Genomic DNA, 26,428 nt, shown 5'->3' on the forward strand with positions numbered 1-26,428 from the left:
GCTGGGGTGATTTCACGGGCCTGCCAGAATCATTCTGAACATGGTGGACCTGTACAGTAAGGGTTTGCAAACTTTTTTAGACCACACAACGTGTTCATTAGGGGGGCAAAAATGAACTCCTGATAAAGAGACACAATCTAGAGCAGTATTTCTTGACCTTAGTGACCATAAGATGTGTGATTAGGGGGCTGGGGGCTAAAATATATGAAGAACGGTTTCAGGAATTGGATATGTCTAGTGTAATTAAAAGAAATAGCAGCGTTCTAATATTTGAGGGGCTGCCACAAAGAAAAGAGGGTCAACTTGTTTTCCAAAGCACCTGAAGGCAGGACAAGAAGCAATGATGGAAACTAATCAAAAAGAGAAACAACCTAGAACGAAGGAGAAATTTCCAGACAGTTAGAACAATTAATCAGTGGAACAGCTTGCCTTCAAAAAGATTTGTCAACCATTTATCTGAAATGGATAAGGTTTCCTACTTTAGCAGGGGGGTTGGAGTAGAAGACCTCTGTTATTCTGTTATTCTACTCTGGGAATAGAAAACTGGTGGTATTCAATTATTTTCTTTCCATTGTCTCTCTAAAGTCACAGAATACAAGAACACAGTTTGAACAGAACACAAGAACACGACCTTTTGTAATTAGCAGTTATTTTGTAGGAGTGATTTTTTAAAAAAATTGCACCAGACAGGATGATTTATATACTGCTTCAGACTAATAGGGTTCTAAGGAGTGTACAACTAATGGCTGCCACATTTTGTGTTAGCAGAAGTTTAGGTATGACCTTCTTTTCCCCTCTTTCACTTTTTCTCTATATTGTCATCATAAAAATGTTGGAGTCTTTCAGAGTAAAGGTTTATTATTATTATTATCATCATCATCATCCTTGGCAGACACATTTATCTCTTTTCTATTCATTTACAAAATGTAAGTTGCTATTAAAATCTCGGCTATTACAATGCATCTGCTTTCAGCAATCTATTTTAAATCATGAGGAATCTATTGAATTATGAACAGGCATATTTATGCCTGAAAGATGTAGCTTGGACATAATTATTAGTTACATTGTAGACTCCAATCTTTGAGCAAGACCTACTGGACAGAAAAATCAGAGCATCTTAATGATAGACTCCCACAAAAAGAAAGTTAAAAATTGTAATATTTCCTTGTTTCCTCCAAAAATAAACTGATATTAAGATTGACCCAGAGGTGGTATTCAGCAGGTTCTGACCAGTTCTGGAGAACCGGTAGCAGAAATTTTGAGTAGTTCGAAGAACCAGCAAATACCACCTCTGACTGGCTCCGCCCCCATCTATTCTCTGCCTCCCGAGTCCCAGCGGATCGGCTGGGTCTTCTTTTGTTGCCCTGCACAGGAGAACGGAGCTGGAAAGCAGGTTAGTCGGGTGGGGAGGGAATGGGATTTTGCAGTATTCTTCCCCAGCCATGCCATCAAGCCATGCCCACCAAGCCACACTCACAGAACCGGTAGTAAAAAAATTTGAATCCCACCATTGGATTGACCATTTGTTTTTTTGCTTTGGGAGGCTGTAATTTTTCACCTGTGGCAATCTGTCTTTGACAGTACCTACACAGGAGAACTGACAACTAATGTACTCATTAAAAAAAGTATTATATCCTTTTTAATGACCTTCATCCAATTGGATTTTACAACATCTGCATTTTCGTTCTTATAAGATTTCAGCCTACATATTATTTTGATTTGGATTTTTGGCTACTGCAATATCATGCAACGGTGACCATTCACTGTAGATGTTGGGTTTGTTGATCCGTCTTATGACCGAATGTAAGATTGCTACAAAGAAGTACTACAATACCCAGGCTGCAGGCATTCATAACAAGCCACAATGATATTAAAATATCATGAGCATCAGGGCACTGTTGCATAAACTATGCAATTGTGCAATTGTGCATCATGACATCAAAATCAGGTGTAACTTCTGTTGCTTGCATGATGATGTCAATTTCTCCCCCTGCGCATCATGATGGATGCCTTTGATTAGATTTGTATTATTCACTGAAAAAATAGGGACATGAAACTAAATATGAGAAGTTCCTTTGACACTCTCCCACTGTCTACATAATATAGGAATCTCTATAATTATTCCATTCATTTCTTGGCATCTCCATATCAAATTGTTTTCCTGATAATAAGTATCTATAGAAATTAATAGAAAGGTGTTTTTTTTTTAGCTTCAAGGATTTAACAAACATTAACAAAGATCCAGCGAAGAAAATAAAGATTTAGTTTCAAGGTTTCCACAAAGAGGGGGTCAACCTATTTTCCAAAGCACCAGAAAGCAAGGCAAGAAACAATGGATGGAAACTAACCAAGGAAAGAGCAACCTAGAACTAAGGAGAAACTACCTAACAGTGAACACAATTAACCAGTGGAACAGCTTACCTTCAGAAGTTATGGACGCTCCATCAATGGAGGTTTTTAAGAAAAGACTTGGGTCTCCTGCTTGTTGAGGGGGTTGGAGTGGAGGACCTCTGGTGCCCCTTCCAATCTGCTATTTTGTTAAAGGCCCAGGAGTTGAATAAAACAATGCAGTTCTTGAATTTGGATGTGGAAAGGGGACCATCTGATCAACATTGTCAGCTGCGTAAGCAGAGATTCTTAGCAATGCAGTTCAAAACAGCTAGCTGATCACTTGAGACCCAGAACACTGATTTCATGCTTCCAGCGAAAGTAAGAAAACATTTAAAGAGAGGGAGGGAAAGATGAGGTTTCTGCACTGTACATATGTATGTTATGTGTAATATATAGGGTTATATGTGCACGAGGATGCACCCACATTTCAGGCCATGACCTCTGATTCCACCGGCATTGTAACAGTCAAGACTAAACTTGCCATTCATTATCCATAGACTATGACTTGCAACAGTTTTGTAAGAATACAGCCAGTTGTTTATTGTAGTCTCAATATCTGAGGAAAGAACAATGCTTGACTGACACTAACAAATAAGCTTTGCTGTTTTTGACTGTCAAGTAAGCACCCACTGTGTTGTAGCTTAAAATTCCCATGGTTTTACCTGAAGCAAAACAAGCAACCTAGATTTATTATTCATTAGACAAAAATAATCCCATTTCCTAAAATGACCTTCAAAGAAAATAAAATAGGAAAGAAAGTCGTTTCTTCCAAGTAAGTCCCTATAAACCACCTCAAAATGGCCATTCTCAAGAAAAATAGCTACAAAGGCACATTTCCTCTTGAAACAGCTGCACTAAAAGTCAACAAATTCTTTTTTCATTCTTGCTCCAATGAATTATATGGAACCAAAGGACATTTATCACACTGCTCCGCCAAGCAATCACCAAGCAAGAAAGTTTCTGCTATACTCACAACTGCTCTATGGACTGACAGTGTAAACTCTCTCCTACTTACCTCACTCTTTGGATTGCCTACATTTTATTTCCCTCAAAACTTATTTTCTCATCTCCTGTCACCCCATACTATGGACAATACTCCATGCTACTGCTAATGTAGATGATGATCCAAAAAATCTCGGTAGATATAATTCTAACAAACAAAAAAACCCAAACAATTCTAATTTGGTAACCATGTTAAGTCTGAAATAGCAAAGGCAAAAAAATTATTGTGCATTTTTAATTAAATTTCAAGGTATCAGGTGTTCCTTATTTGTTTAAAGTCAGTAGAACCTGATGATCAGAAAATGTTCAGCTGCAACAAGAAGTCCTTTATAACTCTTCCTATCTGAAAAAATCCAATAATCATCTGAAATTGGCAGAGGCTTCATGAAAAATGACATGAGACTTGCAACCTGCAGATCAGTGAAACAATTATTCAGCTCCAGCAGCCCCTAACTGAAAGTAATTTCATCTAGCTCCTAAAATGCTATCCAGTTTTAATTAATTGTATATACTTAATTGTATATACCTCTGAGAACATGTAATTTCCTGATTATACCCACCACATGGACCTAACCTCTTACACCTAGATGGTAATGACTTTAACATATGGCCCCCACAATCAATATTTGGTTTGGGCGATGTGGCAATGAACAACTAAAACCTTTTAAAGTAGGACTTTGTAGGCAGGACAAATTTAGAGAAGCCAGGGAGGACAATACATTCACTTTACAGATTACACTCCATCAAGCCCAACACTTTGAACAGCAATTGTAAAAAAAACCCAATTAATCTGAAGCTAAGCAATCTCTCCTATGGTTTAATCTTCGGATGTAGATTAAAAACCTGTTGCTTCACTGTCTGTGCTCTCATATTTTCTTGACTTTTTGGGATAGGATTACATGATACTTCCAGCAGACATTATTTGATTTTACAACGAATATGAATCTGGACATAGTGAACCAGACTGTGGTTTGATTTATTCTACTATCTATTCTTTGTGTTGTAGTGGCCTGATTTATTCTATGAAAATGGAAAGTAGCTGTTTCAGACACACTCAAGGGGAAAATGTGAAAGCCATAGAAAGAAAACAAATGGGATTGGTAAATATAGTCAGAAAATTCCTTGCTAGGAACTGTGCAATCTAATATTAAGAACAGGCCTAAAATCCTATCCAGGACTATGTATGGTTAGATTTAAAGGCATACTTCAGATTTGTATGAGTCAAGTTGGACAGATCAGGAAACAGAAACTATAAGAACTATTGGAATTCCACTTTATTATTAAAGTGTACAATAATATAATCTTAAAGGCCTGGCAAAGATTATATTTTACTGATCTTGTACCAAAGAGAATCAAGGTTGATCAATATTCAACCTTTTGGGGCTAAGCTATGTTTATTTAATAGCTGCTGATACCTTCTTCAAGGCCAACTCAGTACAATTACAGTACAATGACATGATCTTGAGATTGTAACCATCATAACTACATGCCAATTGCCAAGCATCCAATTTTTGATCATGGTACCACAGGGATGCTGCAACAGTCGTAAGTGTCAAAAATGTCATAAGTCGCTTTTTTTTTTTGCTGTTGCAACTTTGAATGGTAACTAATCAAATGGTTATAAGTTGAGGACTACCTGTCCTCTTTCACAGCCTCCCCTAATAAAAGATTTGGGGGATTTTTCATATATCTAACTTAGCCAAAATTATTTTGCAGCTGGGTTTGTTTAAGCACTGAAACAACTTGTAAAGGTTCTCTGAAGATTTATTCAGTTTAGATGTGCTTTGATTATTTATGGATTTCACCATACTTTTAATCTGTTTCTTGACTCTAATCTAAAAATAAAATAAAATAAACTGCTATAATTTGGTGGGATGCCCGTAAGGACACCAACAACTACAAGTGATTATCTGTTCTAAATTTAAAATGGCATATAAATGTAGCACATAAACGAACACATTCTGGTAGGGAGAACTTCCACTATCTCGGAAGACTATACCTCTGGTCTCAGTGACTGAAGATTGGATCCTGCAACATTATCCTGGGACATATATTATTTGCCTTCATTCACATAAACAAAGCTTACAGAAATGCAAACCATATATCATCTTACCATATACAAGTCTTTGCGGAGGCCTAGGTACTTTCCATTGCCACAACCAACATCAGCCACAATTGCCCCATGTGGCAAACCTTTAAGGAACTCGACCACTTGTGGCCATGGACTATGCCTGGTGTTGCTGAAATGCCTGGCAATGTCTTCATACACTTCATGGACATACTTCTGCTCCAGCACAGAGGCGTCTTTGTCGCTATTGTGAAACAAGGGCGCCCTCTCTTTATGCCGACTGTCGCATACGGAAGGAAATGCTGGGAGAAGAAAGGTGGAAGATACATTTATTTTTAATTGCTATGTTTTAGACCCAGAACTATCATTTTTTAAATTTTTATTTTCTTTTTTTAAATATTTTTAATTGTTTTATATCATACATTTCCTTTCTATGTTGAACAGTGTGCTCTCTAGATGTCCAAGGTGTTAACATACAAACATCATCATCATCATGATCATACACACACACACACGTGTATGTGTGTATGTATGTATGTGTGTGTGTGTGTGTGTATGTGTGTGTGTATGTATATATAATGATGATGATGATTGGACTTACATTGTGGCATTTGTTAAAGTTGTCAGCACAGTTGTGCTTTTGGCAGAATCTCATCTGCCATCATCAGGCTTCTGTATTGTGTCCGTCTGTCAGATGGACAGAAGCCTGATGATGGCAGATGAGATTCTGCCGAAACGTTGCTACAACTTTAAAAGCACAACTACAATGACATGGGAAAATACCCGAACAAAGCTGAATGCCATACATGTAAGTACCCGTGAAAACTTGAGAAAACATATATATATATCTATATATAAAAACAAATATGCAGTAATATGATGACATCAATCATATTATAACATATATTATCTTCCATTATAGTATCAATTATATAACCGTCAGAAATATTTACTCATCTGTTTTTCTTTCTCCTATAAACCATATTTCACCTAATTCCACTCCTCTAACCTCAATATCTGTCATTTAACCATTTATAGAATAGTTTCCATGTTATGAAATAGTCCGAATCTTCTTTTCCTTTAATTTTTAGGGTTAACCCATCCATCTCCGCGCATTCCAGAATTTGTTTGATTATAATATCGTCTGTGGGGGTTTCTGGGCTTTTCCAACATTGTACATATGCAATCCTAGCTGCTGTTAGGATGTGTAGAACCAAATATGTGTTACCCTTATTGTAATTTCCTGGAATCAAGCCCAACAAAAATGTCTCAGGTTTCAGGTATATTTTGTCTTATCATATTTTCCAGCCATGTGTGTATTTTCTTCTAATATTTTTTGGCTTTGTTTTCTTAATGGAGAAAATACAGACAGTTGCAAATCGAACTGCAACTTTCAATTTTAATTTTTATTGCAAAATTTAATTACAGATAGTCCTGGGTCAACAACAGCTATTGGGACTGGAATTTCTGTTGATAAGTGATACATCTGTAAAGCGTGACATGATTGTACTGCTTTGCAAAGAAATTAAGGCATTGTTCACAGCACAATGGTGCTGTGAATCTTGTACCGTTGTTAAGTGAGGATGTCATGTGGTTGCTATTTGCAACCTCCTGATGCCTTCCCCATTGGCTTTGCTTGTAGGAAGCCAGAAAAGATGTCATAAACTGTAAGACTGTAGGACATTGCTACCAATTAACTACCAGTTGTTCAGCACCACAATAAATTTGAACAGTTGTTAAGGGAGGCTCACCCATAGTTCATTAATAAAAATGCCAGCCCCCAGTCTGTTGCTTATGAACAGATCTACTCCTCTTAAATTAGAAAATTTGCCATTTTCAGAAGATAGTCATCCCTAATTAGGACATTATGAAACAGGATTGGAGTAAGCAATGAGTCTGTAGATATCTCTCTTGGCAGCCAACAAACTTCCTGTCCCACCTAATACCCTTTTATAAGTTAAACACAATATATATAATTTTAGCCAACGGGCTAAAATCTGTTTATTTGCCTCTGAACCTCAAATAGATGTCTTAGGCATTCTTAACCATAGAAACTATGGTAAGAAACTATAGTAACTATGAAAATATTGCAGAACATACAAATTTAGGAGACGAAGAGGAAATTAGAGAATAATCTCACCAGATTGTTTATTCTGGGTAATTGTCAATGAAACTAACCACACCTTTTAGGGAAAATGCCTACAACATGTTCCCAAAATTAGAAATATGCCTAGCCCTGCTATAAAAGTAAATAAATGATTTACAGTGAATTAGCTGCTATGAAAATCATATTCCAGGAATAATACGCAGTAAACGGTATGGCCAAGATCTAATCTATCCCAAACATTTCTCTATTAATATAATAACAAATAAAAATGTCAGGCTGGTGGCTGGTAACATTCACACATTTATCCAGCCAACAATATGGATGAAGCTTGTCATTATGTTCCTCAAGGATATTTTTCAACTTTGCAGCATAGACTGCAACTCTTCTGCTGGTTCCCTGCCCAAAGACTAAGCAGATCCAACTTTATTTAGCCTGTTTGGGAATGGCCAAAGTTAGTTTGCTGCTGCCATCTACTGGACACTTGTATGTTGGAGCTCCCTCCTCTTTTCTACTTCCAGGTCCTTGTAATCTTCTAGCGTCTTAGAACCTTCTGGAATGGCCTTTCTGGAGACATCAAAGGGTTTCATTTGAAGAGAAGCCCCTTCTCAGGGATCCCAAAGAATCCCCTCTGCCTGCCTGTTTATTTTCCTCTGGTTCCTAGCAATTATAAATGTCAATATTAATTGTAATTTAGCTACCTATGCACTCATTTTTTTTAAAGTTAATTAGAAAAAATGGTCAATGAGATAAGGGGATTATTTATTTCTTCCATTTCATCCAAGATTTTCAGAGCTTTCGGACTGATCAAAACAGAAGGAAGAGAGAAAACCACAATGAAGGCAAACAATGTTTTTCTTTGCTTTTTGTAACCATGTACTAAACCAGCCATGTTAGGATTTTAACACCCAGAATTCCTAGTCAGTTTATACAAGGCCAAACAACAGAGAAAGAATTATGTGGGGAAAAAGTTGACCTTTATTGTCTAGGCTAGTAATTATGTATAATGATACCACAGTGACACCAATTTTAATGGCCCAGACTTTATACAGTGTATTTCAACATAACCCATTTATTTCCATACAAACTTTTTCATCAGTAGCCTAATGTACCATCACAAAAATAAACATAAGAAATCTGGCTGTGAATTTCATGTACACGATTTGAAAGAGGAAAACAAAGCTATTATCCCAAGACACTTCTTACAAGTGACCATGCTAAACAAACTATTTTATTTTTACATTCATATAGCATCCATTTAACTTCTATTATAGGAAATTAATATCCTGGAAAGCAAAGCAACAGCCTACAGCCTCATCTACATTTCTTGGAAGATAGAAAGAATTGATAGTTGGCCTTTCAGCTTTGTTGGAAATGTGCCATCTGCACAGAAAAAGAGCAGTGGGAAACGTCTGCGGGTGATGCTTGGTAATTTCCCTCAAGATTGGCTAGGGAATTCTGGGAGTTGAAGTCCACAATCTTAAAAAAGTTTGGAGATCCCTCCCTAAGAGCCATTCTCTGAGAACATTTACAACAGTGTTTCTCAACCTTGGCGAAATGAAGGCGTCTGGACTTCAACTCCCAGAATTCCCCAGCCAGCCTGACTGGCTGGGGAATTCTGGGAGTTGAAGTCCAGGTACCTTCACCTTGCCAAGGTTGAGAAACATTGATTTACCATATATTCTCCTTTATACAGGTATTCCTCGAGTTATGGCCATAATGGTGCTTGTCCATTTCAATCGTAAGTCATAACCCAAAGAACCGCGATGGCGCAGTGGTTAGAGTGCAGTATTGCAGGCTGCCAGCAGTTTGGCAGTTCGGGTCTCACCAGGCTCAAGGTTGGCTCAGTCTTCCATCCTTCCAAAGTTGGAAAAATGAGGAGACCCAGATTGTTGGGGGCAATATGCTGACTCTGTAAACCACTTAGAGAAGGCTGTAAAGCACTGTGAAGCAGTAGATAAGTCTAAGTGCTTTTGCTATTGCTTTGCCAAAAACTGGATCTAAGTGTCGGTTTTCAGCAAAAACATTGTAAAATGTGGTCACTTGACCTTGCTGCAAACAGCCATAAATAAGGTCACATTGCTGAGTAATGTGCAGTCACTTGACCATTGGGGGTGGGGAATTTCAGTTCTGCGTCATAAGTTTCCCTTTATCAAATAGGTTGTTTTTTAAGCGAACAGTCACAAATTGAGGACTTCCTACATATTCACAATATATTAGAGAGATTAAGGTGCTGAAAGCAAGATGATGCGTTCTAGTTCACTCTTAGGCATGGATCCTGGCTGTGTGACTTTGGGCCAGGCACTCTCTCTCAGACCAATCCATCTCATAAAGTTGCCGTTATGAGGAAGATACACAACCTTATGAACACCATTTTGAATTGTAAAAATAAAAAAGATATAAATTTAATAGTAAGTAAAAATTCTCATAACTCCAAATGAGTCCATCAGGACAAAAGAGCGTAGGAAACCCCAGAGCTAAGAACTAATAAAACAGACAAGTAGCTTTCTAGTTCTCCAGAATTTTAGAACTCTTGGCCTTTTGTAAGGTGGTTCAGTTGCTACACTGAGCTTGTTGAACAGAGGTCAGCAGTTTGGTGGTTTGAATTCCTAGTGTCCATAATAGAGTGAGTTCCCATTACTTGTCCCAGCTTCTGCCAACCTAGCAGTTTGAAAGCATGTAAAAAAATGCAAGTAGAAAAATAGGGACTACTTCGGTGGGAAGGTAACAGCGTTCCGTGCGCCTTTGGTGTTTAGTCATGCTGGCCACATGACCACAGAGACGTCTTCAGACAGCACTGGCTCTTCGGCTTTGTAACAGAGATGAGTTACCGCCCCCTAGAGCCAGAGGGGAACCTTTACCTTTACCTAAAGTTCTGAATGTTCTCTCAGGCGTATCAGCAGCTGGAATTTTAAACCAGCCTTGTGGGTAGATCTGTCTTGTTCTTACCATCATTGTCTTGTTCTTATCATGATTGAAAAAGGAATGATGACTTTTAGGCCCTGGATCTAATTATATTACTGAACTCTTCAGTTACTATTTTGGGTAATTATTTTAATAATCATGTTGTTTTATTTTAACCCTCTATAGACTGTCTAAAGCAGGGGTGTCAAATTCGTATCGTCAAAGTGACATATCGCAACTTTTTTTCCATTCACTAAAACGGGGGGCATGGCCAGCGCATGATGCATCCGGCCCGAGGGTCGCGAGTTTGACACCCCTGAACTAAAGTCACCTCTGAGGTAGATGACTATATAGGTAGCATACTGTAGTAAAGATAAGCTACAATGTAACTCACAAAAAATCAGACATGTCTTAATTCAATATCAATTCCATGATTAGATGGGTGGAAATTTTTTTAATACAATTCTGCAATAGGGACATATGATTGCTGTTTTCAAAAGCTAAAATGATTACTGAAAATCACACTGTTTTGAAAAAGATTCTCACCAAGAGGCTCAAATTGCAGCACAGTACTTACAACAGCAACAGGGGCTTCTCTTTATTTTCCTGAAAGTGAAAGATATTCTTTTTCTTCTTTTGTTTAAGGTTAACTTTCTGATGTCAGCAGTGATGCTTCCCACGTTCTCTCCTTCTGATGCTTGAACAACGTCAAATTTCCTTGGTGTAATGCTTTAAAATAAAAACAGAGGTCGGGATTTCACTCCCTTTTTTAATATATTTCATAAATATCACATTTTGCCACACATGCTTTGAGCTAGATTTTTAAAAGTCTATGAAACATTAAAGAATATGAATATTTAGAACAATTTCAGCAAAGACAGAATCTTTTTTTTATCTACCACTAATTTTTCCTCCCAATTAATTCAGGTGGTAAGTGTCAAAGGACAGTAGCACAAACAAGGATAGTGACCAAAAAGGAAGGTTAGCTAAGTAAAGCACTCCATAACAAAACCTTTGATCCCATTTGTATACAGAAGTAGCAGAAAAATCACCTTATCATACCATAATAAGGATGGTAAATAGGGAATATTTAGATTTAAACTTCAGAGCTTAATGTTAAATAGATAAATTGTTTGTTACAACAAAAGAGATGTGCAAAACCTCATTAAATTCAAGAAAAAAAATATCTGAAAAACTTCATAATCTGTTCCTGAATCTGCATACATGATATTCTTCCGATTAAAATCGAATTCAAATTTTTTCATCGCGCCCCCCTTCTTCTCCTCCTTCCTCTCCCCTCGGAGGTCCCCTGAGTCAGGAGCAGGGAAGCAGCTGCCCAGCTCCGGAGCTGATCCACACCACCGGCTGGAAAGGAAGGGTGTTGGGTGTGTGTGTGCGATTTCTTGGTGCGCGGCGCTGGGTCTCTTTGGCCGGCCCGAAAGAGCGCACGCGGGGCGGGCGGTGGAGATGCGGGAGCGAATGCGAGAAGGAAGCGAACCTCGTTGCAAAGTGGGTTTGAAACTTGCACTCCAGAGGCTTGGAATTAGTCCGGGTTTGGGGAGGGGGAGAACGGAGAAAGGTGAGGCTGGGCTGCTCCAGGAGAAGGTGGAAGGTGCCCTGGGGTCTGAGCCGCTCGCAGCGGAAACCACCCTTAGCCCGACGTGGGGAGAACGAGCGAGGTTAGCGCCAGCCAGCCCGTCCTTCCCGCCTCCGCGCTCGGTTTTCCCTACCGGCGGGTCCTCCTTTCGTGCGGAGGGCTGTGGGGGAAGGCGTTCGCCGAGAGGATCTCTCCTCTCTCTCCCTGCAAGGTCAACGTCTGCGCTGCGGAGGAGGGCAGGAGGTTCCTCCTGCTTGCTGAGAGGTGAGGAAGCCGCGGCTCGCCCGGCGAGAATTGGGAACGAGGGGCAGGAGGAGGCACGCACACACCCGCAGCTCACTTTCCCAGCTTTGCCCAGCCCTCGCGGCTCTGGCGCGGCCCTGGAGGGCAGCGGCGCCTCCCGCTGGACCCTCCGCTCATCCTGCCAGGGCGCGCCAGAGCCGCGAGGGCTGGGCAAAGCTGGGAAAGTGAGCTGCAGGTGTGTGCTTGCCTCCTCCTGCCCCTCGTTCCCACCTCGCCGGGCGAGCCGTGGCTTCCTCACCTCTCAGCAAGCAGGAGGAACCGGCTGCAGCCCTCTCCTCTGCAGCGCAGACGTTGACCTTGCAGGGAGAGAGAGGGAGAGATCCTCTCGGGCGAGCGCCTTCCCCGCAACCCTCCGCACGAAAGGAGGACCCGCTGGTAGGGAAAACCGACGTGCATCGGAGCAACCCCACAGTCCTCCATGAATCAAGAAGGGGCTTTAAAGAAAAACCTCTGGAGGTCCAATCGCCCAGGTAGAGCAGCCTCACTTCCTGAGAGGCGGGGGAGGGGGGGAGAGGTTTCCCGGGGATGCGGAGGTGTGGAAAGAGCCAGACGGCTGCAGCTCCCTCCGGAGAGCGAAAGCAATGTTCATTTAATAAAAAATTCCCCTGCGGGAAGTCGCGCAGAGGGGAAAAAAAAAAAAGAGCTTGGAGCCACGACTGGAACCGGAGCTCCCTTGATTAACAATTCTGATTTTTTTTCCCTTTCTTTTTTTACTCCCTTCTCGCCATTGATAGGGCGGTGGGGGGGGGATGATTAGATTTGGGGAGGAGGGTGAGGTCGGAAGGAAAAGGCTCCAGGATTGGGCTTGATTTGAAACGGAAGACTTTCCAGCCCATAGGACGTAATAGCCAGCAGAGTGAGCTAGTGTAGGAGCGCTGAGGCGCGTGCTGGCAGCGTGCATACATTGCATGCATGCCCAAAAGTCGTGGTGTGGATATTTTCTTGCATTTCGCGCCAGACTGCTGGATTTGACCTCCTGTACAAGATAGCAAAAACAGCATGGCTTCTCGGTGGAAAATTTTGGAAAGAAAGGATGAAGCCCTTGTCAGGAAAATTGATGGAACTGTCCGTGACAAGTGGAATTGGGAATGGACCCAGAGAACTGTTGATGGCACCATGATAGCTGAATGCATCAGAAAAGTCGCAGAACCAGGGAAAGCTTTTTGTGTCTGGTGTGAAAGTGTTATCACCTATGGAAAGGGTGGCCTGGTTGTGATAAAGCGGCATATGACCAAGAAGAAACACATGGATGTGAAAAAACTTAGGAAGACAAATTACAGCCTTAGTGGTAAGTTTCATCTGTGATTTCATTTATTTTATATTTTATGAATGGGGTTTTTATGCTGGTTTGATTTATTTGATGAAATTTAATTAGAGAGTAAGTGATTGAAGGAGTGTTTAGTGAATGCATCCAAACTTATTTTTCAATTTATTTATTTATTCTATTTATTTATTTTTGCCCAGGGTAGCTTTATCAGTGGTTATTATAAACTGGTTTACTGTATATGATGGCCCTGCATATTAATTAATATAGCATCACAAACAAAAAAAATTGAATAAACATATAATTAGACTTGATCACAAACAATTTTGAATAAACAACATGTAAATAAGCAATTGTGAACTCAGCAAGTTTAGATCAGGAGAAAAATCATGCTTCCAATTCAATATCTGCCTCAGAGGAAATCTATGAACATTTATGACTTTAGGGAAGATAAATTTGTAAATAATTTCAAGGTATTGAAACATGAAGTAAATGCGTCATAAATTGTACTTCTAAAAATGTTTTAAAGCGTGACAAATCTCACAATATCTTCAAAAATTATTTCTTTCCTGTAATATTAATTATATAGGAAATGTCAGTACATAGTATCATAAATTTTAGTAGTACATTGTTAATAATAATATAATAATAATTATAATTGTAGTTATTATTATCACCATCATCATCATCATTATTATGATGTCATATTACTTTGTTTTACCTCTCCCTCTCTCTTTTTACAGCTGCATTTGCTCCCTCAACTACATCAACCTCCAGCTCAATGTATGACTTGCACCCTTCCCTTAAGTCAAACGTAGCACCATCTTGTCCACCTCTTCAAGCCTCGGTTCCTCTCGTGGACAGAGTTACTAACCACGAGGCCATGCTGTTGGGGTTTCTTGCAGAGAAGTCGCTTCCATTCAGCTTGGCACCAGATTTGATCAGCTTGTCACAGACTCTTGCTGGAGATCCCAAGGTCCTAAGTCAACTCTCCATGGACAGAAACACTGCATCATATAAAATGCAATATGGCATTGCGAAGACTATCAAAGATGACTTAGTGAAGGACCTGCAAAGCAGCAAGTTCTCAATGAACATTGATGAGGCAACCTCTGACAGCAACAAGAAAATTTTGACTCTCCTGGTGAGCTACTACTCTGATTCTCTGAAGAAGGTTATAATTCAGCACTTTGCCTCACTTAGTTTGATAGTGGTGAACAGTGAGAATCTTGAAAAAGAAATCGATGCATTGCTAAAACAACACAACATACCATGGGAAAATGTCATGTCTATTCTCATGGATTCCTGCAATGTTATGAGGGGCTCAAAGGCTGGATTGGAGACACGGATAAGGACAAAGCATGCTCCTCATCTCCTGGACATTGATGGAGATGTGTGTCATCATATACAGAATTCTTGCAAGAAGTTCTCAAGTGCTTTTGAACATTATTTAGAAGAGCTATTCACCTCCATCTACAATGATTTCAAATGGTCTACGGATCTTCGCCAGTACCTGGAGGAGCTGAGCATCATTCTTGGAGTAAAGTTCACCATGCCAGAGAGATACGTTCCAACCAGGTGGCTTAGTGTGTATGATGTAGCAGTTGACACTCTAAGGTTGTTTGAAGTGTATACTATCTTCTACTTCTCCTTCCTACCTTTATTCGACCGTCAGCATTTTTTCTTCTTGTGCAAGGGTATCTTCAACACAAAGGATATTGGAGACAAAGCTGTCGGGGCTATCAGAGCAATTCAAGTCAAGCTCAGAGAGAAGAAGATGACAGGAGAGGGGAAAGAACGAAAAGAAAGAATCACACAGAAGCTGTTTGTGAATCGCAGCTACACAAGATTGCTCCTTCATTTCTACTGTGCTTCCTTGCCTCTATTGAAGAAGTTTGTTCTGGTGTTTCAGAAGAAGGAAACAAAAATCCACAAATTGCATGATGAAGTTGTAGACTTGACAAAGAACTTCTTTGCATGCTTTGTGAAGCCAGAAGTACTTCGTGACTGTAAAGTGTGTGCAGTAGATGTCCAAGCTGAGACTTCTTTGTTACCATGTATAGACATGTTTGTTGGGCTTGAAGCGAAAGAGATTCTCAAGAAAGAGAAGAAGGAGGTGAAGAACAGATTCCTTACTAGGGCAAGGTCTGCCTATGTTTCAGCTGGAAAATGCTTGCAGGGAAAACTGCCTATCAAGAACAGATTACTTGCTCATTTCTCAGCAACAGACCCCATTGTGAGAGGACACTCCCAAGCACTGAAGTGCATGAAGGCACTTCCACAGCTTCTACCAAATGTCTTGGAAGCTTCAGAGGTAGAGACCTACATACTAGAGGTTCACCAGTATCACAGTGATGCCAGGATACCTAGTGCAGCAGACCAAGCAATAATAGACAACTGGTGGACTGGGATTGCTTCAGCAGGAAAGTATCCTTGCCTCTTCAAGATGATGAAAGCAATCATGAGCTGCTTCCATGGACCCCAAGTTGAGAGTTCTTTCAGCCTAATGGGTAACATTATAACTTCCAAGACATCTCGCCTTGGCATAAGGACATTTGATGCTCTTCAAAGTGTTAAATACTCATTGAAGGCTTCAGGGAAGTCTGCTGTACAGCAGTATCAAAGGAAGGACCTTGAACATGGCCCAGTGAATCCAAGTCTTGTAAGAAATATGAGAAGGGCACATAAATTGTACATGGAAGAACTGAAGACAATAAAACAGAAGCTTGCAGCAAAGAGGGCCAATCTGGAACTGAAGAGGAAGACAACTGAAGCCAAAAGACAGGCCAGACTCAAAGTTATGCTATCAGCTCAACTAGCTAGAAAGAAGCATAGAGAAGCAATGCTGATCAAAGGAAAGGGAACAAAGAAAAAGTCCAATTAGAGATGAAGCATTGTGGCTGTTTTTCTGTCTGTTAAGCAGGGTTTGTTTGTTGTTTTTGTTTGTTTGTTTTATTTTTTAAATGTGAAATCCTTTGCCCGAGAGCATTCTCATGGTGCTTTTTATTATTATTTTTTGTCAAATAATAAAACTATCATGCAGACTCACCTTGAAAAATCACTTTTGATTACTTTACTCTGCTAAAGCTTAAAGGGGGCGTTGGCAATTTAATTCCCACCGGGGCACTGCGCGGACCGCGGCGGGTGCTTAGGTAACCCCTGCATCCCTGGCTACTTTTCAGATTTTTTTTTCAGAGGGGAATATCATGCCTGATCTGTGAGCTTTCCATAACCCATATAATAAAACAATTAACCCAATTAAAACAAATGTTAATTAAAATATGCAATAATAATGACAAGTATTAATGAAGTTACATAACTTCATTAATATTTGTCATTATTATTGCATATTTTAATTAACATTTGTTTTAATTGGGTTAATGATATATGAAAAGAGCTGAACATAACCGAAAGAGAATATAAAATCATATTCAGAAATGGTGGGAAGTCTGTCAAAATAAAAGTTAAAGCTCTGAAAAAGTGTAGCTTGCAAGAGATATCAAAATCAATAAAGATGTATTATTTGGGTATGTTAGAAATAGAAGGAAAATTAAAAAGTACAGGGCTATTGCAAGGAGAAAAATGGTGTAATGGTAGTAAGTGATGATAACAAGGTAACTCATTTAACTTTAATTATTCTATCTTTGTTTTAACTGCCTCCTTTTGTTGAAATATAATGTTTTATATGGTTTTTGTGTTTTTAACGGTACACCACCCAGAGTTGTTCTGTGACTGTGATGGACAGCCTCTGAATTTCATATATAAATAAATAATATGTTGTATCTGTATTCTCAGAAGGAAAATGAAGCTCTACCCGTCCAGGACTACTGAAGGAAGGAACTATGCTTTTAAGACTGACAAGGAAAAGATAAAGAGACAAATTAGCTAATTGAAATTAATTTAAGTAAAGACTAGAAGGAATACGTCCTAGGATATTGAAGGAGATGATCACAGAATCACTCTTGAAATCCCAATCTTCTGAAATATCCTGAAAGATTAGCAAAATCACAAGACAGAAAGGGAGCCAATGTTATTCCCATCTTCAAAAAAATGAAGGAGGAAGGGGGCGGAGCTGCGTCGCGACGATACTGCATGCAATCTCAGAGGTCTGAGATTGCAGCCGATATCTTTGCCTCTGGACGGTCCCAACGGACCTAAACCGTCCTGAAGAGACGGTGAAAGTGAAGGGCGCATCCTGCCAATCCCAGGGACACCGCAAAGTCCCTGGTTGATCCAGGAGAAGCCCTTCTTGCCGGCGGCACAGAGGCAGCCATCAAAGCTGCTGAAGTTGGGACAGCTCCGATCGGAAGAGACTGGAAAGAGAAAGTGTGTCGGTTTGGTGAGAACTTTTTTTTTTTTTTTTATCATTACTCTAAGACTTAAAGGGACACCCTAAGGAAAAGGAAAAATCTGTAAAAGATTTGACAGAACGGAATAAGCGGCGGTTTTTAAGCGGAAACGTCAAAGTAAGGCTTGGCTTTTTATTTTTATTTTCTTATTACTGGACTTCTATCGCGATTTAACATTTGCTAACTGGACTGGCTTTTTCTTATTTACATCTATTTTTTTCTTCTTTTTGACTTTGCAACATTTTAGGTTAGAGGCTCCCTTTAGTTACTTTTCTTTTTTATATATATACTTTTCTCTTTTTTTTAACTTCTATTACCTTTTGCCTGAGAAAGGAGGGGAAAGTGAGAGTAAAGAAACTTTGTAACACTGCCAACTAGAGGCTTGAAAATATCTTAGACGAAGCTGAGAAAGCTGAGAAAGAAAGGACATTGCAACGTGATAAGATAGAGGGAAGATCTTCAAAAGCATTATCAAGCTGCACATCTATGGAGATTTTAATAAGCATGCTTCAATTAACAGGGGTAAGAATGGGTTTTGTAACAAACAAATAATTCTGGATTTATCACCTTTTCCTTTAATAGAGATACTAGCTCAGGAGAAGGAAAAGATTGAGACTAATACCTCACAGTCTTTGACAGAATGCTTCATAATACTCTCCATTATATGGTAAAATATGGACTAAATGATATTACTGCTGAATGGACTCATATAAGATATTATGACTGTCAACTCAAAAATATTCCTCTGGTCTCTTAGAGTTGCCAGCAGAAAGGGAGTGGGGGCAGTAGTACATTCCTTAAATGCTTCATAAATAATTTCTAGGCAACCGAAGCTTCTGGCAGGCAAGATTATTACTGAAGGATGTGTCCCATCAGAGAATATACATCTAGGGGATAGGGGAAAGACCAGGGTCAAGGGTGAAATGAATGATGTGTCTCAGAGTCGGCTACACCCAGGTAGCACCAGCATGTTCACTCCTAATAAATCTTTAAACTCTGATGCAGCTAGACACTCATGATTTAAATAGGGGTGGATGCCGGAGCCCTGACAATGATGTTGTAATATATATATAAAACGCATTGAGTTGTATGTATTACACAATAATGCCTATTTTGCCTCAACTCCATTTGGTTTGAAGTGATAGTTTCTTTTATTAAAGGGTGCTGGTTGCAGTAGAGTCAGACTAGAAATAAATTTCCCACGCGAAAGAATACAGGCTCTCCCCTTCAATCCATCCCTCCCCCTTTGACCAGTCTATTTCCAGCCAATGGGTGGATGTTTAGGTGTTTTGGGAACCTTCAGTATTTGGAGTAATCAGCATTCCATTCCCAAGCATCTTCGGCTTCTCGGTGACCTTGAAAACTGGCACGAACTGTTTCAAAGCATCCCTGATCTTCCTTAACAGTCATTCCCCACTCCCAGTTTCCCAGCACTATCCTGATACAGGTTTATTGTCCATTTGTTCTCCCAGTGTCCCCACTCCCCTAGCTTTTGATGGCAGGATGCCGAAGATGGTAGATCTGACATAGTGTTAACGCTGAAGTCTCCAAGGACCTCCATCTATACTTTCTCACCTGTGGATGTGCCCTGAAACCAGTCTATGACACCTGTGCCTGAAATTCCTTCTGTAAAGAATCTCCCCCCCAAAAATAATAATAATAATAATAATACATATGTCTGACAATCAATGACGTGACCAAACAAGTCCACACACATACAGCTCTAAAACTAAAACCTTAAAAAGAAATGTGGATACTCCAGACATCACTAGCAAACTGTATGGAGGCAGCATAACTTCAGTTGAACGTTCATCCGGATGTTTAAAAGGGGACATGAGAACGGTGCCTTTCTATTAAAAGCAAAACACTTGCAAAGACATTCCTGCTAGTACCATTCTTGTTCCTACAGAGCAGACCCAGAGTCAAAAGAAGAATCAAAACAGGCAACATGAGAAAAAAAGGCAGGCAGACAGAAAAACTAGGTATTTCTAGGATCAGAAGAACAAGGGCTATATTGTAGTAGTCTCCCCAGTGGGATTTCTCATAAGTAAAGCTTTTCTGAGAGCACACAACAAATCAAAGGTCAACCTAATTGTCCAGGTGCGTCCTGCTTTTCTTCCTTACAACAGTGGAGTATTGTGTTGCCAAATCTGCTATATACTTGAACAAGATTCTGATGGGTTTGGTGCTTTTTTTTTGTTGCTTATATCTTAGATTTATTGATTTTAGATTTCTTTTTTGCCATTTTTGTCTCTTCGATCCTGTTTAGCGCAGAGCTTGTTTCTCTTTCTTCTATAGCTTTTTAACATAACAAGTTGGCATTTTACTTTTCCAAATAATAATAGTTCTTTAATGTAATAAAAATAAAAAGGTTTCCCTCATAGGAATATGTCCACATGCTGAATAGCAAATAATGTATGAGCTTAGGAGAGGATGGTGAAAAGAAGACAATCTTGAGAGGACAGTTCAAAGATGATGTGATGGCAGGAAGCAAACAGCAGCAAAAAGCTATTTCCAAAGCATCTATTTCATATTAAAGAAGGCAGGAAACAGGGAATATTGAATAATATGGAGAGGGCTTAGAATAATCCTGTTTGATAATCAGCTGCCACAGTGCGAAATCTGCCTCTAGGAACTAGCATGGCCTGGCATGGACCAGCTGGCTTTAAAAAATCCCCAGATTTTCAACCTTCAGGATCATCAGCATTTTATTTCCAACAAGATAAGCCTTCTGCCTGTCTATGTTAGAAACCTGAATTTAGCCTCGTCAAAGGAGCTACAGCAAGACAAAAAAATATTATTGGAGAGCAAAATAATGGGTGGCTGTAACTGATGAGCAAAGTACAGTTGTGGCCAAAATTGTGGAAACTTTTCGGGAAAAGTGTATTTTTAAGGTTTGATGGCTAATAACACCACTTTTTTTGGAGTAGTACCATAAAATTATATATCAATGGAAAGATAATTTAATTAAGAATGTAATGCAACAAAGCTTAATTATCTGTATTCTATGAAACTTTATAGCCAAATAACCAAAAAAAGGAACCACAATTTGCTTAGGTTGATATCAGGTAGCTTTCCTTCATCTGATTGTAGCCAATGAGCATGTGTTTAGAGAGCCAATAAGGTATCTTCTTGTTTTGGCAATAAACCAATCAGATCACAGTAGGATTCAGTTATTGATGTCATGTATTGAAGCTGACAGGAGGACATTTACCAGTGCCTTATGTGATCACTATCAAGTTTGTTGGGTTTTTTTTTTGTGTTCTTTCATTTAGTGAGCTTGTAATACATAATAAAATTAAAGTAATGGTGCAAAGAGTTGACTGGTCGCCCAAAATGCAATGTAAAATATTATTATAAAGTGAACAAGGCTACAGTTATAAAGAAATTAGAAAAAAAATGGTGGAAACTTAACCAAAGGTGGCATTTCTACGTTTTTGAAGAGGTATAAGGAGACCCAGTCACTGCAAAACCACACTGGTAAAGGCAGGGAAAGATGCACAACAGCAAGTGATGATAGAAGAATTAAGAGACTGTGCCTACGTGATAGAAGAAAATCATCTGGGTGTATACAAGATGAAATGGCGCAATGCAATGTGAAGTTGAGTGCAAGGACTGTTCATCACAAACTTCAGGAATTTGGCTTAAAATCTAGAATTCCACAAAAAAGCCACTTTTATCTCTCAAACAAAGAGACTGAACTGGGCTAAAACCCATGTTACCTGGACAGAGGATAGTGTTTGGTAGTGATGGCATAAAAATACACTTTTCCCAAAAGGTTTCCACAATTTTGGCCACTATTGTAAAACCAAACACAAATACACCTATGTACACATTTCATAAATGCCAGAAGCATAATCTTTCCTTTTCACGAAATGGGTGTTAATTGGCCAAATTGATGAACATTTTATGTATATTACAGGTAGTCCTCAATTCACAATCACAACAGGGACCAGAATTTCTGTTGTTAAGCAAGGTGATTGTTAAGTGAATTGCACCCATGTTGTGATCTTTTTTTTTTTGCCATGATTGTTAAGCAAATCACTGCAGTTGTTAAGTGAATCATGTGGTCTTTAAGCAAATCTGGCTTTTCCCCTGACTTTGCTTGCTGGAAGTCAGTTGGAAAGGTTGAAAATTCACAGGTGTCAAATTTGCGGCCTCATGTTGCCGTCATGTGACATATCGTGGTTTTTTTCTTTCGTGGAGCTGGAGTGGGTGTGGCGTACATGTAATGCATCTGGCGCACGGGCCGCCAGTGTCGCGACTACGCAACACACGCATTTGAATCGAAGCCACAGCGACCTGAAGGATGGCATTCCTTTTCATCAGAATAAACTCTGTATCGTAATAATATGCGCGGTCTATGTAAAATGCTGTGAGGTGAAGCTCTGTGCATTAACCACGATTCATGTGATTGAGTTCATACGAATAATTATCATTAAAAATGGTAATCATGGGTAATAAGGATAATCAGGGGTAATGAAGGGTAATGAGGGGAAATTATTATAAATATCGAATCCCAGGAAACTCGGGTTAGATCCAACATTATTTTGTTTGCTTAGCTATTTTCTCGGACTCCTTGCGGAGGAAGGAATAAACAATAAGCTTTTGTGTTACTAAATACTGAAGCGAAGAGTGTCTTATTTTCTCCCTGCATTTGTGCCAAAGAGTAGCTGAGAGCCAGTTTGACACCCCTGTTGTAAATGATGGTCACACAATCCCAGAATGTTGCAACCACTGTAATCACACACTGAGATGACAAGCAATCAAATTCTTAACATGTGACTTTCGGAATACCACTGCATAGGTTGTACGTCCGAGGCTAATTGTAAATCACATTTCACAATGTCATTGCAACTCTGAATAGCCACTGAATTAATTGTAAGTCAAGGACTACTTATAGATTAGATTTCAATGAGATTTACTACATTCTAAGTTCATAGATCTTATTACGCCACAAAGTGATACTTTGTTCTAATTTGACATGATGTATGGAGCAATTAAAAAGGAACTTGAAGCCCTGTTTTTTTGTTAGTTTGCAAATCCCAGCTTGTTTTTAAATGCAGTTTATCAGAATCATAATTTCTAGCCAGCTTTTCTATTCCACACTTTTCTAGATACAAGCTGACAAAAACAAACAAACCCAAAACCGAAAAACTAACCAAATCATCCGTGCTTTCTTTTCTCATTTGCAATGTCTGCTTCAAAAACTCCTAGTTCAATGTTATATATCAATGCATTTGCTTTATTCTACTAGCTCACTATTCTTAAGCTGCTGTCTTTAAATGTTGGAATTTCAACTCCAAACTTCCCAGCTAAGCATGACTATTCACAATAACTGAGGGAGGCTGCTTTAATTCTATCAGTTTCCTACTTCTTAAGTTTCCGGGAACTGCTAACATATCCTGCTCTCATTCTGATGCCCTCTGGAATCCAGGTGTTGCACTGATTAACAGGTTCAATTAGGTGGAAGGAGATTCCAATTCAAATCATTCATCTGCCATAAAGCTTTGCAGATGATTAAAGTCACGACCTCACAGAATTAATGTGAAAATGAAATATGCATCTGGGGAAGCTCCTTGAAGGAAAATCAGGGTTAAGAAATGTCATCCACCATAAATACTTGCACCTTCACCCAGGTGGCATCAATGTTTGTTTTCTTCCTCAACAAATAAGTCCTGTATGAAAACTTTAATTCTTTAGATGTTAATCGAACAGAAAACTGAGCTTAATATGTATAAGACCTCTTCCTTCATAACTGCTCTCACAGTCAATCAAAATTTAGATGATAGGTACCTTAAGATGGTGACTTGTCTTTTATGCATATTATTTACAGGATAAATAGGCTGTTTATGTTACTGACCGCTAACAAAAATAAACGCTCACTACAATACACTGCCAATTTATAATTATTTGACTGCAAGGTAAATACCAGCTCTTACCCATGGGTCCAGAGGTATCTGGACTCTCCAGACATCACTAGCAAACTACGCTGAGGCAGCAATACTGCAACTGTGCGTCCATCAGGGTGTTTAAAATCCATAACAATCTGCAGAAAAGGAATGGAATCCAGAGTTATTTCTTGTCATTGAAAGTTATCAAAACGTGTACTTGTAAGATGCAAGATTTACAATTCAGATCACGTGGTGAGAGACACACTAATGCCCTTTCTGCATTCTGTATCATAAGTTAATGGCCCTGAAAGGCACACTGGTATTCACAGGAGGAGGGTTAATGATACCATGCACTAAGAAAGAAAGAAGGTGGTCAAGAACTATTGTTCACGGCCACAGAAACGAGGACCAAAAGTAACAGGTTTAAGTTGCAACAGCCTACATTTCATTAAATTTTTTTAAAAAGGCTTTATGATAAATAATCTGTATAACTGTTCGTTAGACTGTCATAATAATGGAATAGTCTTGTTGATGTTGTAGGTTTTCCATTGTTGGAGGCTTTGAAGAAGATAGAAAACCATCTCGCGTGGATAGTTTAACTGGTTTCCTGCAGAGGGATAAATTATATTATCCTGGTAGTCCTTTCCAACTTTCCAAACTTACAATTCTAAGCTTTCACAGATGTAAGTGGCCTTGAGATCTCAAGGTGTGTGCTCTTGGCCTAAAACTTTTCTGTTTTCTTTAATACCACCCACATCCCCTTTTAAATATATATTTTTTTTAAATATATCTAGTTGAAAATCAGCATTTACAGCTTCTACATTCATCTTCAAACAACGTCTGCCCCTAATTCATCATCACCATCTTGCCTCTACGTGGGAAAGTCCTGATCCCAATCACTATTAAAAACCAGGTGCCAAAGGAGACAGAGATGACCTTGTTGTGCCTGTTTGTGAATCTTTATTTTTGTCCAACAAAAGAACTGCAAATTTCCACTTCTTTGTTTCATTCCCTCACACGTCCATAGATTCAAAAGAAAAGAGGCATATTAGATGCCTGGCCCTCTTTTTAATTCACTAAAGGCTCCCAATCAATAGCGCTACTTCTGCCACTGCTGAATCAATCCATCTCATGACAGGTTCTCTCCAACTGGAGCTATTTCCAATTACTATTTTTGTTCTTATCCATTTTCTTTATTCCCAGAGGTGGCAAAGTCAATAAAGATCAAATTTCTACCTTGCCCATAATACATCATCAGAGACCGCAGTCAATAATAATTTTTTTAGAAAAGAAAAAAAAAACAGAGAGAAGAGTAAGAAGCTTGATGTGTTGATCTCACACAAACCTTTGCCATATTTTTTTTTTTGCAACTATACGTAGGGGGAGAAACACACATGAAGATAATAATATAGCTCTGCAGGGAAAAACATGACGCTGGAGCCAACATTTGTGCTAAGGGGCTCTGTGATGGATCTTTCAGAGATGCTCAGACAGCTATAAGCCACCACTTGCATTTTGAATGCTGCTCCTGCTATGTGAGACACAACCCAAATAATGCAAGCAAAGTGTGAGCATCTGTTGGGATATGTACAAACAAGAACAGAGGGAGCAAGAGATATTTCTTAAAGGTATGAAAGTTGTGCAAGGCTGCTTGTTCAGAGATGAAATTAGATCTGGTGAGCCATAGAAGAGACGGCAGAGAAATAATTGTTGAAGGGGCTATAAAGATGCTATATAAAGTGAGTCATTGCTTAATGATGTTCATAGTCACTGCACTATTAGCACAGAGAATAAGCGATACAAAGCCCTTAAAACAAATATGAAAAACTTGCAAAAGAAAAACATTTAAATTCTGGGAAACATTGCAACATCCCATCAGCTACGGTGACCCAGTGGTTAGAGTGCAGTACTGCAGGCTACTTCTGCTGACTGCCGGCTGGCTGCAATTTGGCAGTTCGAATCTTACCAGGCTCAAGATTGACTTAGCACCCTTCCATCCTTCTGAGGTGGGTAAAATGAGGACCCAAACTGTTGGGGGAAATAGCTGACTCTGTAAACCGCTAGGGGGCTGTAAAACACTGTGAAGCGGTATATAAGTCTATTGCTATTGTTTCCAGATTGTGCTCAAATGGTTCTGAACTCCTGCAACAACAGAGTTTATAGAAAAGAATAGGAAGACCTCAATACAGTAATGTTGTATTGAATTTTTCAAGTGCAGAACTAGAGCCTGATTCTCACCCCCACCCTACACACAATACATACATGTATGCACACTTCTTCCTCCCTACACAAACACTGAAAGAAAAAATAAGACTAGGAATAATACCAATGCGGTATAGTAACTGAAGAGTTGAACTAGGATAAGAGATGCCCAGGGTTCAAGTCCATGATAGCCATTAAAGCTCACCAGATGATTTTGGGCCAGTTATTCCCTTTCAGCAAAGCCCTTTTCACAGAGTAGAAGAATTATGTAAACCACTTTAAACTCTGGAATAAATCTAAAAATAAATTACGCTAAATGATATGACAAATGTAACTTAAATAGTTTTAGT

General features: G+C 39.2%; 1 protein-coding gene across 6 annotated transcripts in view; it reads right to left on the reverse strand.

The window, feature by feature from the left end:
* Window positions 1–26,428, reverse strand: part of ALKBH8 (alkB homolog 8, tRNA methyltransferase) — a 59,658-nt gene that overhangs the window by 13,469 nt on the left and 19,761 nt on the right. For all 6 annotated transcript variants that reach the window (XM_026685345.2, XM_087966221.1, XM_087966222.1 and 3 more), the window contains 3 exons: window positions 23,925–24,031; window positions 11,047–11,198; window positions 5,507–5,763 (listed from right to left, as the gene is read on the reverse strand). In XM_026685345.2, the coding sequence (XP_026541130.1) occupies window positions 5,507–5,763; window positions 11,047–11,198; window positions 23,925–24,031 (516 nt within the window). The remainder of the gene's footprint in view (window positions 1–5,506; window positions 5,764–11,046; window positions 11,199–23,924; window positions 24,032–26,428) is intronic.

This window comes from Notechis scutatus, chromosome 5 (assembly GCF_049901735.1).
Source record: "Notechis scutatus isolate UNSWTSFEM ecotype Mainland chromosome 5, rNotScu1.2, whole genome shotgun sequence".
In the NCBI taxonomy this organism is placed as follows: Eukaryota; Metazoa; Chordata; class Lepidosauria; order Squamata; family Elapidae; genus Notechis; species Notechis scutatus.